This window comes from Periplaneta americana, chromosome 2 (genome assembly GCF_040183065.1).
Source record: "Periplaneta americana isolate PAMFEO1 chromosome 2, P.americana_PAMFEO1_priV1, whole genome shotgun sequence".
NCBI classification, from domain to species: domain Eukaryota; kingdom Metazoa; phylum Arthropoda; class Insecta; order Blattodea; family Blattidae; genus Periplaneta; species Periplaneta americana.
Window position 1 is genome coordinate 165,502,123 of NC_091118.1, and position 16,285 is coordinate 165,518,407.

At 32.8% G+C, this 16,285-nt stretch overlaps 1 protein-coding gene across 1 annotated transcript in view; it reads left to right on the plus strand.

The window, feature by feature from the left end:
* Positions 1–1,033: 1,033 nt before the first annotated feature.
* The window catches only part of LOC138694772 (proliferation-associated protein 2G4), a 35,213-nt gene continuing 19,961 nt past the window's right edge, over positions 1,034–16,285 (plus strand). The window contains exons 1-5 of the mRNA XM_069818814.1: positions 1,034–1,120; positions 3,760–3,856; positions 4,199–4,327; positions 13,332–13,437; positions 14,414–14,576. Coding sequence (XP_069674915.1) covers positions 1,049–1,120; positions 3,760–3,856; positions 4,199–4,327; positions 13,332–13,437; positions 14,414–14,576 — 567 coding nt within the window. The 5' untranslated portion in view covers positions 1,034–1,048. The remainder of the gene's footprint in view (positions 1,121–3,759; positions 3,857–4,198; positions 4,328–13,331; positions 13,438–14,413; positions 14,577–16,285) is intronic.

Here is a 16,285-nt window from a genome sequence, read left to right on the forward strand (position 1 = left end):
ATTATCGGTACCTTGAATAACCCTCATAGTTTCAAATGGATGTTGAATGGAGAATTTTCCTCCTCTACTATTGTTTTCAAGTTTGAAATTGAATGGAAATAGCCTAATTTTATTAATTGTAACTCAGAATTACAACTAGAACCTGTAATTAATCACGTAAAACATTATCAGAACAACTGGATAAATCATCTGCATCGCATGCATAGAGATAGAATCCCAAAAGTCATGCTCCATTATCGTCCAAATGGGAAGAGATTTCACGGTCGTCCAAAGAATCGGTGTATTGAAAATTCAACTGTGAGATCATAACAAGCCATTTGGCCTACCACAGTCTACTATATACAGTCGCGAAGCTTGAGTTTTGAGGGTGCTAGAAACAATAGACTGTGACTTTTCTATTTTGCATTGCCTGTAATGAGGCGATATTAGCGATCCTAGTGATGAGCAACTACCTAATGTTTGCATATTTACTACGTATGCTGACATCGAATGTATTATCAATGCAATATTTGGTGCGTTTTGGTAATATCCCTTCTATTTTATATTTGATTTAGAGTGGGGAGAGCATTTCTAAATCTTTTATTTTCATTTCCCTGAAGAGGTCACTTTAGAATCTTGACGAAAGTAATGTTCTCTCTGAATATACAGTACTGTATGACTCCATGTTTGCTTTGTACCATTTAATGTTAACTATTGCTACCATTAAATTTCTTGTGAGGCTCTTATTTTAATACATTTTTAAAACATGTTAAGGTTTTTAATTGTATTAATTTAACTTACAGCTGTATTTTGTGAACAGAACTTAGTGTAAGGAACCAATTTGTGGCATTGGCATGAGTGTTTAGCCTATATTGTTGGCAGTTTATTATATTGATAATCGTTGCAATAATTATGCATTCTTTTGTTCTTTACGTACACATTTTTATTCTGTGCTTTTTAAAATAACATTCCAAACAACTACCAGTACATCAAAATACAAAATTATAATTTAAAATCATGTATGTTAAAATTATATATTTCAAATAAAATTTAAATTTAGCTTGTGAAAATGAGGCCCTTTCAAACATTAAATTTGCCTAACAGTTTTTCACCAAGATATAAAGAAAAATGGATTTTCTTGGTGAGTAAAAATACATTGTACGGTAATCATTGTAACATCCATTTAGTTGCAGGTATAGTTTTATTTATTTATTTCAACCACAGAACAATTTAATTACATACCGGTAATAGTACGGTACTAATAAAATTAGTTTTAAATTAATATATACATTTAATTGTAATAAATATAGGAAAAACTTAAATAATTATGAAGTGTTTTATATCAAGAGGTAGAATATGTTATTTCTCTTAGAAGTACGATTCTTTCCTGAAATATGTCAATATTGTTAAGTTTGTTATAGCAAGAACAGATTGTAAGAAATGGAGAATATTCACTTGCATTAAAAGGTTAAATTGCATTGTTAAGAAATCTTTATACATATTCTAATTTTCTTTCTTTTTTCTCTCTCTTACGTTGTTTTACTGTTCATAACAGAACTACCCATATAATATGTAGACTAAAATTTTCTTCATTGTTCTATAATACGGTACACTTTTAACACTTATGTGATCATTGATTGTATTAAATGACTGTTTCGACTTGAGTCTTCATTGTTCTATATACATTTTTAACATTTATGTAATCACCGACTAGGCTTTGGAAAATTAAGAACATCACTTCGAAATTAGTCAGCCAGATAACTTCCTCAAATAGTAACTTCCTAACATAGTAAAGGGTTATAAAGTTAATCAGTGGTAAAATTTTCTTTTGTGAATGGTTATAGGCCTATTGTGTCTTCTAGGCAATCCCTGTTGAGGGAAAGTAATAATAATACGATGGTTTGCATCATAATCATTTCATTTCTACCCAAGGGCAGGTCTTTAACTGCAAACTCAGCTTTGTCCAATCTTTCCTATTTTCTGCCTTCCTCTTTGTCTCCTCATATGATCCATATATCTTAATGTCGTCTATCATCTGATATCTTCTTCTGCCCCAAACTCTTTTCTCCCATTCTCCATTCCTTCTAGTGCATCCTTTAGTAGGCAGTTTCTTCTCAGCCAGTGACCCAACCAATTCCTTTTCCTCTTCCTAATCAGTTTCAGCATCAGTTCAAGATATTATATTGTATTGTATTTATTTACATTCCATGGTATTCGTACATCGCTTCACAGGTAGAATATGGAACATGTCAAACGAAAAAAAAAAACTTAATAGTACTATAAAGTCTTCATTATAGTCACAATCTAGATTGAAATATATACAAAAGAGTTTTACAATATAGTCTACTACTACAACACAAAGTTTTAGTATCAACACAGAAATATTCATGAAGCATTTTGAATGTCATGAATTCACCTACAGAATAGAAGGCGTGAGAAATTAGGTACTTCTGTCATTTATAAGTAATAGAAATAAAAGTGGTCTCATATTTGATCCTTAAGGAAACCCCAATGTTACTGCAAATTCTTCAGATCGACATTTGTTGAAGAAAATATACTGTTTATAGTCCAGTAGATAACTTTTAAACATATTGATAAGAGAATTGCTAATCCCAGATTTGGAGAGCTTATTTAACAATATAATAGTGATCAACAGTATCAAATGCTTTCTTTAACCTTGTGTAAATTACATTAACTGGATTAACTATGTCCATATTTTTAGTTACGTACCGGTACCCTAATCACAAAACCATACAGAATTGAATGAAGTTGATCTACTCGCAACAAAACTATAGGCCTACAGTCTGTCCAATAATTGTTTTGACTGAGAAATAATATGTAACAAATACAAAAAGTTTCGAAAAGATGGACAATATTAATACAGATCTATAATTAACCAATTCTTTATCTCCATCCTTACTTTGGCTATTTTCTACCAGAAAAAAACCATTGTTGAGAGATAAGTTGTAAGTACCGGTATGTAATAAAGGTTTAACCAGTATTTCTTTATATCTTTTTATACCGGTATCCTAATATACAGTGGGCTTTCGTCTGACGCTACAGATTCCTTCAGTCTAAGTTTCTTAATTGCACTAATACTATAATACCTTCTTCACTAATAGCATTAATGCCAAAAGGTGCACTAGACTCATGTTCAATGGTAACTTCAGACATGATACTATTAGGTATGTACTCACTCTGAAAATAGTTTTTAAAAAACATTGACTATTTTTTAACGGGTTTCAAAATTACAATGGTAAGCTACTTCGGCCGTTTTCAGTAATTTCTCAGCCACAGAGTACTTGTAAGTAACATAAGTTTTTTTCCTAGTTTTTTTAAATTACATTTATTTAAGTTGAAGTACAATCTATTTTTCAGTGCCATTTATATAACTCGTTTAATTCTCTCTCGATTTTGTATATTTTCAGTACACCTTAAAGTATTCATTAAGTATAGAATTTTTAACATCCGAAGTATATTTCTCAAATACATATCATTTTTGACCTTAGCTCTTAATGCACCAAACATTACATAGATAGTAAGAGAGTATCGAGATCAAGAAGAAAATTATTTGTATTATGTTGAAAGTAAATTTAACTGTTGTATGTAAACACGATTTTAAATTAAATGCAATGAAAGTAATAAATATAATTTGCAATATTAAATAGGTAATTAAATTTTGCGCCATTGCAATTGCGCCTTCTGATATCGTTCCATGCGTCCATTTTATATATAAACACCATTGACTTCCCGCTTCTGTGGTGTCACGTGACTTTACAGATCACCGAAGAGATGGCGGACAAGGAGGAATCGGAAAAAACTATTGCCGAAGATTTGGTTGTCACCAAGTATAAAATGGCTGGCGACATAGTAAATCGTGAGTATTATAATATAGACAACACAAGTAATCAAATAAGTACATTTAATGTGTCAGTAGGATTTCTATAATAGTGTTATAAATAGGGCCCATATGGAATGCCTTGACCGGATTTGAGTGGGCAAATGCCATGTGGGCAGACAAATTATATTGAGAGAATTTTATTATATCTTGAAGTTTTTGTAAATGATACCACCATTATTGCATGTTGTACGACAAACGTAATAAATGGACATATTTTCTTGGGTTTGAAATCCAGTAGAAAATCGTAGGAATGAAGTGCATGTTGTACTGTAATAACTTTGGAAGTGCTTGCATACATTTTCATTTATATATTTTCAGGAGTTTTGAAGCAAGTAATAGATAAGTGTGTTGTTGGAGCCTCGGTACGTGAAATATGTGAGTTTGGAGACAGCTTATTGGCCGAAGAAACATCAAAAGTCTTCAAGAAAGAAAAAGAATTAAAGAAAGGTAATGTTTTACTGTTAGATGTATTATTTGTGTATGTAAAACAATTTAGGGAAAATTTCAGTATACTGATACCTCACTGACAACAAAAATCTTAGAATACTAAAAAAACAGCAGATGTCTCTGTTTGTCGAATGTGGATCATCATGTATACGAAAAGGCACTTTTCAGTACCAATTATTTTGTATGCACAAGGTTGAAGTTTTGGAGTAAAAGGGAAAGGACGGTATCTGTATTCTGAAATTTATCCGTGATGGGTTAGATTTTTGGGGAAAATTTTAGAACATGGATTGCACCTACCAAATTATGTGTGCACAAGGTCGGAATTTTGAAGTAAGAGAGGAAGGGTGCAATCCATGTTCTGGAGTTTATCCGATTTTTGCTATACCTACTCATTTGGATTGTCCTATTCGCATTCTACGCATTTACTGCATTTGTTGACAGATAGTAGCCTATGTACTAATTAAGTTATACTATGATACAAAATAAAGACAAACTGTAATAAGTGTTTGTTTTGATACAATCTGATTCCATACTTGGCTAAGTCTTGTGTTTGTTGACATTATTTCTTTTCAAGATCCAATAGGCTATTTGGTTTTGTTTAACAGGTTAAGTAACATTTAACTTTGATGTATATGAACGATAAGCTATATTTGATTATATTCTAAAAATTTTTCCAAAACTATATAGCCTATTTATCGGATTTATACTGCCAACGCTCTTTTCACAGGGAATCATTCCTAGTAGAGGTCTACTGTGACTTGACAGTAAGAAAAGTGTTGACATTGAGAAGCAGAATTTGATTGAAAACTCATCACAGTCTCCGAAGACTTATTCAGTTACAGAGATGTATTGTAGTCTTCAATCAGACATTTGTGACTAACGATTTCCCTTAAATTTCACCGTAGAAATTTCCTCTTATTTTTCCTTCTACATGTCACTTCCTGGAGCCATATCTTTTCCTGTCACGAATTATTAATGCACGTCATTTAGTATTTACCTGTAAAAAGTATGACATTTGTTCGTCATCTAAAACCTAGTGTTACATTTAGTACTGACATGATATGCTAATTTGTTTTTAAATGGTTTATTTTACAACGCTTTTTCAACTGATGTGGTTATGTAGTATCTGAAAGAAGTCATAATGCCAGCGAAATGAGTCCAGTATTACATGTTAGGGGAAAGCTGTTAGTGAATCACCCAGTACCTAATGTTAAAATATGTTTTATATATAAAGTGATTAAGGAGGAATTGTAGGCTCTAAATATTTTAGGGGGAGGAGTGGTAGTATGGACTGTTCTCAGTAATAAAAAGCCATATAAAATATGTTTCCAATTTTCAGTGGCTGTTTGAATGTTACAAGCCTTAAGAGCCCCATACATGCAAAGACTTAACTGGAGGTAAGTCTGTACAAACTTATCTCCAGGAAGTATGTTTGAATTGGATGACTGCCCATACATGCTCAAACTTACCTCCTAGACTTATAGTTCATCAAGAAGTCGTAAGAGGTCGTTGAAGTCAATTATTTCCCATGGAAAAATGTGATCACTCGAAAAATGCTATTCCTCCATGGTTCTGCGGTCATTTGCTCGCAATTCCATAGTGCCATTCCGAAATAGTAAATTTGTAGTTTCTTTGTTATAACTTATAATCGAACATGGATCGCACACAAACAGCATTTCATTGGAATATTTTTTACTTTTGATTTTCCATAAGCATGAAAATAGTTCCTTAAATCTGAACTTTCATAGCTTGCTGTCATTTCACTGCAGACAACTGGAAAATGAAACAATGAAATCTCAACCAGATGCATGCGGTATCGTTTGTTTGTATGTTTACTTTTTCTACTGCTTAATTTGGTGAGCACAACAGTTGGAAAAATTCAAGCAGTTGCAGAAGTCTGAAGGCTTGTCTCACGTCCAAAAGTCTTGATACTTTTCGCCCATACAGTAGGAGACTTGCCTCTGGATTTAGGTTTGCACAGATATTAATATTATTCTCATTATATCAATATAAGCTTATTTTAGATTTATATTTTGCTCCCTATAACATAGTTCTAGTAAAATACTATTAAATTCTCATCATCTAACCAACTAGCTATCTCAGCTTAATTATAATTCTTTACATGTTACATATAGACAGAATTGAATTACATTAGCTCATGAATTATTACTTTTTCGTATACACTTTATCTCAAATTAAATAAACATGTACTAGATCTTAAAATTTAACTGATTATTGCTGGAGAATCTTTAGTGTATTGTAAATATTCATAATTTAAATATGTATGTCACTATTGTATTGATTGAGGCTGACGAGTGAAAGAGAAGCCTTATAGCCTTAACTCTGCCAGCGAAAATAAAACACTCTATTCTACCTCCAGATAAGACTTTGCGTGTATGGGGCCCTTTACAAATATTATGAAGAACGACAAATGAGTACATACAAAGGAATAGTATGTGTCACTCTTCTAAGACTACCTGATATAAAGAAACAACTGTTTGTAGTTACCCTTACATATCCAATGCGCATTCAAGTATGAAACAGATGACAAGCACTCATCAATGAATAACATGTGAATGCAGTTGTGCTCTTACCACAATGTGCATTGGCCACTAAGGTTTCCAGATCTTACTCCTGTCTGGTTTTGTTTGGGTGTGTAAGGGTGAATGAAAGGCAAAGTGTGCAAAAACAAAGTAAACACAAGAGGTTAATTATGAGTAGTGCTGCCCTCATAAAAGAATGACAGGACAACCTCAGAAGAGCAACATTTACTGTTGTCAATAGAGCGGAGAAGTGCATTGAATTATTTTTTAATCATTACTTTGAACTGTTGAAATGTATTGGTGTCATGTAATCATTAATTGTTCGTCTTTCCTTTTTGCCACTTTTTAAACTCTTGTTATGGATAACATTCAAACAGCTGTATCTTACACCCATCAGAAATTGGACACATATTTATATGAACTTTTTTTTTTTTTTTTACTCAGAATAGTCCATACTATTACCCCATAAAATACAGTGAAAACCCGATATAGCATGGACCGGTATACCATATTGTGGATTTGGATGTAAAGCTTTAAAAAATTTGGTGTATATATTGTATAACAGTTGTGTAATTTTCACTTTCAGTTTTACAGTAAATTAATCCTGAGCCTATAGTAGTTTGAGTGATTAAAAACAATGCTCAGCTACTGTATTTTATGTTTCATAGAAATAAGAGTGGCAGGTTTTATTAAATTGTATGTTCGATGACAAATGACGTATAACAGAGCATCATGTTGCGGTCTTTTTTTTTTTTTTTATCCTCCCATCCTGTTGTTGACTGCTGACAAGCTACGGCCTAATGTGGGGGTGAAGTGCATTTTTTTATTACAAGAAATAGCGCTAGTTGAAAAGGTATAGACTGAAAATACCAAAAGTGCATGATTCTCAGTAATAAGCTTATTTACTTGCAGCACTGATGCAACTTTGTAATCAGATTTCACTTCCTAGATTACTGTATCAGTAAGGGTTGAAATTGTATCAGCCTTCCATATCTGTGTATAGTATGTGCAGTTCTGATTGCGAGAATTTTATGACTTAAAAAAAAATAAGGAGAAGGGGATTTGAATTTTTTATTTTAACTAATGACAGGGACTGACTTGCATCATTCACTGAAGTGTCCCCATCTTCCCATCTATTGGACAATGCTCTGAAACTTGTAGTTGTTTCAGTTGCTATGAAGGCATTGTCTTTGGAGCACCAAAAGAGGTGAACTACGTAATGGCATATTATTATGATTAATGGAGCAATGGTGGAATGCTGGTATTAGAAAAGGGAGTACCCTGTAAAAACCTACCACCAAACACAGTCTATGTCCATTACAAATTCCAGTTGGAATTGCCAGGATTCGAACCCAGGTTACCAGTGTGGAAAGCCGATGCTCTAGCCATTTGGCTAACAGTACACCAGAATTTGAATGTGTTCATGCATGATATTGACGACAGAGTTTAGATCCAGAGTTTCATGATAAAGAGAATATTCAGGTGAATTCGGAATTCTTATGAACTAAAAGACTTGATCTCCTGTAATTTTTTGTTAGGCTATTAGAGGACTAAGTTCATGCGAGGCTACAAGGTGCTTAAAATCCTATTAAAATTGTTTCGTTCCTCTTTTGACATTCAAGAATTCTAAGTACGTCAGAGATGTAATGTAATAGAAGTCATAGTGAACAGAAAATAGGAAAATGCCTTATCTTTGTTCATATCAAACGAACTTTGCTGTTTCATATCTACAAGTCACTCTTGTACCTACCTTCACTCATTAATGTAGAAGCTTCACAATTATTTTGTTTACAAACATACCGTACAACTAGAGAGTAAGTCAAACCTAAGTTACCAACATTCTTACCAAGTTATGAAGTTGATATTTTACAGGCTGCGTGTTGGGTTTTCCTGACCTCTTGTTTGTTTTTGAGTCCTTATTAGTTGTTGCACTAAACAACAGAATTTTGCTGGCATGTCACATTAATTTCATTCATCTGAACTGTATTGAGAAATACGTATTTTTAACCATGGTTAGATACACAGCACAGCAATGCATTTTCCTCATTGAAACATACGAGTATCTACTAAAAAATAAATTTTACTAGTTATGTTTACACACATTTCGACTGTGTTTTTCAGAGGTTGCTCAACCTTGAAACGTTCTGATGGTAAGGGGTTTGCGTTTTTTTTTTAAGTTATATCCCTATAAAGTGTCAGGGCTCATAAATTGAATCTAAATGATCCTGTAATGTTCACACAGTTTTCTTGTTGGATGTTACAATAAATTCACAATTATTGGTCCAATGCTTCTTCTTTTTTTTTCTTTTTCATTAATAAAACTCGGTTTCACCTAAGTGGCTGTGTGAATGCCTAGAATACTCGGTATCGAGATACTGGAAATGCACATTTTCTCATGAAGTTCCACTATATAATATGTATGAATGATTGTTTATTAACTATGAGTGGGTTTTCACCCAGTGGCAGTTACATATAACCAGGGAACGGATTTATATGGACTAAAAATATATGAAATATGTAAATATATATGTAGTTATTTTTACCAAAATATGGAATTAAATATGGATTTTTACCAAAATATGGAATTAAATATGGACTTAAAATTATAAAAAAATGACTATGTACGTTAAATATTGGTACATTTTAATCAAACTAAACAAAAAATATAATGGACGTACCTTATCTTCCAATGTAGTTTCAACAAAACACAATTTTTATTGTCTGTTACCATAACAATAGGTTACAAACATTTCTTTCAAGTGCTGAAAAGTGAATCTTCTTCTATTGTCTCTGAGGATAGATTTATACTGACTAAAAGAGCGTTCGACGTCACAAGAAGTAACTGGTACATAATTCAATTTCACAATGTCTGCTGGGGATAAGTCCAAGTTAATCTTCACTGTTGATTCACCACTCATCACAGCAACAACCTTTTGTAGTTCTTCATATCCAGGGTTTTTTGAAAGTACAGTGTCCACCTTAGCTCTTACTGCATCTGCAACTTTACCTCTACCACGATTCAGTTGTTCCACAGTACTATTTATAATTTCAAAACTTTCAGATAGTGAAAGGTGCCTATTTTGGAGACTTTTGAGCGTTTTTATGATGCATGAAAATGTATGCTGAATGTGAGCTAAGTCATTCTTCACACTTATGTCACAGGTAACTGTTTTCGCAGTATCAATTGAGACTGCATCTTCAGAGTCCAATGCAAGGAGAACATTGTTAATAGAGTCTATATGTTCGGCATAATATTCAACTGCTTCTAGCCATGTACCCCATCTAGTTAAAATTGGCTTTGGTGGCAATGGAATTTCAGGGTACATTTCTTTCAACACGTTAACTCTACTGGGAGCTTTGAGAAATACTTTTTTCACTGATGAAATCAACAAATCTACTTTAGGGAAATTGTCTCTGACCACTTCTGCCACACGATGAAATGCATGCGCCACACAAGTAAAATGAGTCAATTTAGGATATACAACAGATAATGCTTGTCCAGCTTTGACCATATAAGGGGCAGCATCGCTAATAAAGAATAACACATTATCGTACATAATACCCTTTGGCCACAGGATACCCATAGCTTCGTTGAACAGTTTAACTATAGTTTTGTTATTGCACTTTTCTAGAACATCACAATGTAAAAGAATTCGTTCAGAATATTGTTCACTTAACAAACCGATAACTACATTACCAACAAGTCTACCTTCTTTGTCGGGAGTCTCATCAATGGAAACCCAAATTGAACTATCTTTAATTTCATCTCTTATCTTCTGTATTGTCTCATCGTAGATGGATGGAGCATACGTCTTCCTAAGTGTTGACTCATCCGGGATTGTATGTTGAGTATATTTTTCAAGGAATTCCCTGAAGACCTTATTCTTTAGTTTGTAGAGAGGAATATCAGCAGAGATGAGAGAACGGCACAGGTCGATGTTAAACTCAGATCTTACATTCGATGTTGTTGGTTGTGTTAAAAACAATTGTCTCTGCTTGGAATTTAGTTGTTTGTTGGCCTGATGTTTACTAGTTGTAATGTGTTGTTGCACCAGGAACTTTTGTGTAGATGATACTGCACACTGACACAAATTACAAAATAATATTTTATTGTCAGTTGATAAACCATCTTCTTTAAATTCTGAAATGTAACTTGTTAGTTTTGATTTTAAATTGACTGAATGACGTACTTTTGGCATATTTACCGTCTTTATAGTATGATTTACAAAACTGAACCTATGTGTACTCTGACTGGCATTTAACTGTTGAGCTGCACAACTGAAGTCTGTTAAAAATTTTAAATTAAATTAATACAGTTTTGTAACTTACTTTCCCATTGTTGATAGGACTGCTAATTTTCAAATAACTCTGATGTTAAAGGGATTACTGAACATGTGTTTAAATCTCTATTGTTGAAATGTATTTTTAAAAGTTAATGGAATTTTGTTTTGTTTTATTGTTAAACCTAATATAATATGGACTGTTTTATATGAAATATGGAAAATATATGGAAATTAACGAAAATATGTACTAAACTCTAAAATATGGAAAAATATGGAAAATAAAAGTAGGATTTTTCAACCCTACACACTGTGAAACATAAAGATAATGCAAAATATAAATTATATTAGCTTTATAAGTAAATATGTATTTACATATAAATCCTTTCCCTGCATATAACGAAAAGATACATGTAGGAATAAAAATAGGCTATAGATCTAAATACTTGGCAATTCTAAATAGAAAACTTTGCTGTCTTGGCCATATTTTAAGGAACAATCCATATGTTTGTCTAGTATGATTCTGGGAGATCACGAAAAATTCAGTTAGGATTGCCAATCTCAGGAGATCGAACCTAAGACCTTCTGATTTCAAGGCACTCTGTCTCCAGGACTACCCACATTCACTGGATCTTTATATATATATATATATACATACATACACAAATAAATCAGATTTACATTTGTCATACATGCACACATATATTTTAGCATTTATTATTTGCCGCACACATTTTACTTTCACCTAACTCACTGCACTGACCCTAAGACACCTTTGACTGTGATGTGGAGTTGGTGCACGAAGAATGGTTGGGCCCATATATTTTTAATAAAACAATTGATTCAGAGCATTTTGTGAACATCCTTCTTCAGTAGCTATGTTCCAACGAGGAAAATGCATTGCTACTGTATACCGTGTATTTAACCATATTTAAAAAAAAATATATATATATTTTTTTTTTTCAGTACAGTTCAGACAGCTGTGTGGCTACAGCACAAATTGGAGTCACGTGGTTATCATGGTCTAGTCATGGCCATCTTGACTATCGCCTAATATAAATATATGTTCAAAGTTCTAAAAAACAAAGGAATTGCTATATTAAACTCATGTTAAATGTGCATTTATATATAAACTTGTTCAACGTTGGCCATGTTATGACAAAGAATGTGACGTCGCGCCGTAGCCTATCTTTCTCGTTAGCCATGAGACAACTGAGATTGACTATGTAAAATGTCAGTGAATTGTGTTGCTAGCTTTGTGCAGCAACTGATGAGGAAAACTCATGCTTTCTGTCTTTTTCCAGGCTTAATGCAAACAAGAAGCTGAGAAAAAACAATGTTCTGCCCATCAAATATCACCCTTGTGGTTTGCTAAGAATGTCTGTAACTTAGATTTGACTCGCTGTATACGTATATAGCATATGTATATTATTGAATGGGTGGCATCATTCATAGACTACATTCAGACATTTCTGTATATACCTAACAAATTCGTGTATGATTCTTCATCGACTGCACGGTTACCTACATTGTGGCTTCCTGTTTGTGTATATATCTACAAGCTTGAAGTGGTATACTGTAGTCTTTCATTCTTTGTAAATTCTTGTGCCACTTGGATCTATTATGTTCTATTTATTGTATATAATACTCAGTTCTTTACGTATTTTGTCTTTATATATATATATATATATATATATATATATATATATATATATATATATATATATAAAATATCCAGTCAAGGATCATAACTTTTCTGTTGTCAGTTCTCCTTTCTTCATTTTGTTAGGGTCCAAGTTTCTGAGCCATATAGCAGCACTGCTACTGCCATTACTTCATAAAATTTTAAGACTGTATCTTTACTGTCTAGATTTATTTATTTATTTTATTTTCTGGATCATTGAAATATGGTTATTTAGGTATGATGGTATGGTTTGTAAAGTTATGAAATGTGAACACAGTTTCTATTACCTATTATATTGATAACAGCGATTGTTGGTTAAGATTATGTTATGTAAGTTCTCATCTTGAAGACATAATGCCCACTATCTCAATAAGGAAGCCATTTTACGAATTTTTAAAGTATGTGTCTTCTTGAAATTTCATATTTTACAAATAATTACTAGTTGATAACGTTTGGATGCGTAATCATTGAATAGTAAATTAGCTTCTTCTTTTCAGGTATTGCGTTTCCAACTTGTGTGTCTGTGAATAATTGCATTTGTCACTTTTCACCTGTACCTAGTGAGGCAGACTATACATTAAAAGATGAAGATATGGTGAAAGTGTAAGTAGCTGGTAATGGATATATCTTAAAGTGGGACCTTTATTGTTGTCATAATAATGTATGCAAACATGCAATTTGCCTTTTTGAGACATCAACACAGCTTTCTCTGAGATGAAAGCTGGGAGACACATGTACATTTATGACATGTAAGAGAACACTTTGTCGCACACCTTGACCACGTGGTCTAAGGTGCTATGCCTTGGACTAAAGGCATGTAATGGATGCTGGAAAAAGAAAGGAATAACCAGTGTTAATAATTTCTAAGTGGTGTTATCAATTAATGAAACTGATTGTGAGTTGTCGAGTTTTTTTCTGCCATGGAGTTTGAGTGATAAATCTGGTAATGTAAGCAGGCTTTGCAGTGATGTTGTGATCCTTGCAGATCCCTTTAAAGACAGAGAACATGCTGGAAAATACGGTGATAGATCTATTCTGTGTTTTAGTCAGCTTTCGATCTTTCATTACCTAATAACTCCTGTCTTGTGATCGACTTACTCACTTTCACTCAGACTTAAACTCCAAGCTTGGAACTACCAACTTTATAATGTTATGTTGCTACATGAACATGTTGTGAATAATTGCATTAAGTGAAAATATTCCTAGCTTTCATATCAACATAAACTTTATTTAATTAAGGCTTCATTCATAATACAACTTTAAATGTAAATGCAATGCACTGAAGAATCAATTGAACATATTATTAAGTCCATTCAACTTTGCCTGGTAGAGATATTATATTGGTGTCTGAGGAGGGTCTGGCAGCAATAGAACACCGTGCATAAAACACTAATTTCTTTATGTATAAAAATAATGTGGCTTTATGAATGAAACATTATGTCTTACTGCGTGTATTAATATAAATCATCAGTGATATTTTATTAAGTTCATATTTCATACTGAGAGATCCAATTTAGTTTTCTAATGCATGAAATTACAAATTTTATTAAATCAAATCTTGATGATGTTCTTATGACAGAGATTTGGGTGCACATGTGGACGGCTTCATAGCAGTAGTGGCCCATACCATAGTACTTGGAGCTACAAGTGAAGCTAAGGTGACTGATCGTCGAGCAGATGTTGTGCTTGCAGCACATTTTGCTTCTCAGGCAGCACTGCGTCTCTTAAAACCAGGAAATGAAGTGAGTATTGTCTGCCAGTGAGTAGCATTCAAATTTGGTGTGTGTAAATTAACTACGAGTTGTTAGAGAAGCATTTGGTAAATTAGATAAGGCAGCTAAGAAGATGGGACTTACAATCAAAGAAGATAAAATAAAATACCTATAAAAACAAATAACATACACACAAAGGGAATGTCTGTCACAATTGATAATTACAAATTTGAAAATGTTACACAATTTAAAATATCTTGGAACTCTTATAACAGATGATAATAATATAACAATGGAAATAAATGCAAAAATAAAAATAGCTAATAAACGCTACTGTGGGCTAAAGAAACAGTTTGTCCCGTTTTCTTAGCATAAAAGCAAAATGTAAGTTATCTAAAACTTTAGTAAGACCTGTTCTATTATACGGATCAGAAAGTTGGACCTTAAATAAAGAAAATATAGAAAGGTTAATGATATTCGATAAAAAAGTATTAAGGAAGATATGAGCCTGTGAATGAAAGAGGTATCTGGAGAATCAGATATAACACTGAATTATACAATTTGTATAAAGAACCAAATATAATTAAAGTGATAAAGGCCAACAGGCTGAGATGGCTAGGACATCTGTATGGGTCTGAAGACAATAACCCATGTAAAAAGGTCAAGATCCACTTTATCTAACAAGAAGAGTAGGAAGATCAGCAATAAGATGGTTAGATGAAGTAGAAAAAGATCTTAAGTCTTTCCGAGTAAGCTGTTGGAAAAGGGAAGCACAGGAGAGAACCTAAGAAGGCTGTTGAACTGGAAAGAAAGAAGAAATTGACTACAGTAGAATCTCTCCAATTTGAACAGCAGTAGTCTTAAATTTTATTTAATCTAAATGGGAGGAAAAGAAAAAGGAAATTTTAGCCACCCTTTGAAAAGATAATAAAAACATTAAAATATACTCGTAAGTTTGAACTTCCCAGAGGTTTCAGATCGAAATTTTTACAAATGGCTTTGAATAAAAAATAAATAATTCACCACAATACTGTTTAATATGCCATACAAAGTGTTAAGTTGCAATAAAAAAAAATAATGTATGATGTATTGGGGGAACATGAGGTTCCACATAATAAGATTCTATTTAAAATGTTTTCCCGCCAGAAATGTTGAAATTGTTTGGTACCGAAACTAGCTCCGTGAGGATAAGAAGTGTTTTGATTTCTTTTTAATACAGTATATATGCGAATACTCTGTGTCATCGAATAATCTGCACACCCTAATTTTAGGAGAGAAAAAGGAAGGCTGTAATTTCTGTTTTTTTTTTACAAAAAATTAATCCTATATAATGATGTACTCCAAAACTGACTAAAATATCACTTTGTTTTAAGAATTGTGCCATAATCTTCACATGTTGTAGAGCATCCGGGACTCTACTTAACAATAGCAAAAAAAAATCCGAACTGCAATTTTTGTCAATTTAATGTTAATATGTGCAATAAAATGTTAAAGTCAATAGTTACATGCTCCCTTACCTCTGTTCATCATCACTAGCAGAAGAATCATTGTTGTCATCGCCATCTTCCCATAGAGGATCCAGTGTTTGAGGTGAAGCAGTACCAACCTTATTTCAAATAATGCGCGCACCTCAGTTTTTCTTCGCTAGATTCCGGAAAAAATATGCACAGAGTATTTGTGTATATATAGTATGTTTCTCATTTAAAACCATTTCTCGCATGAGAAAGGCAATTTTCAGA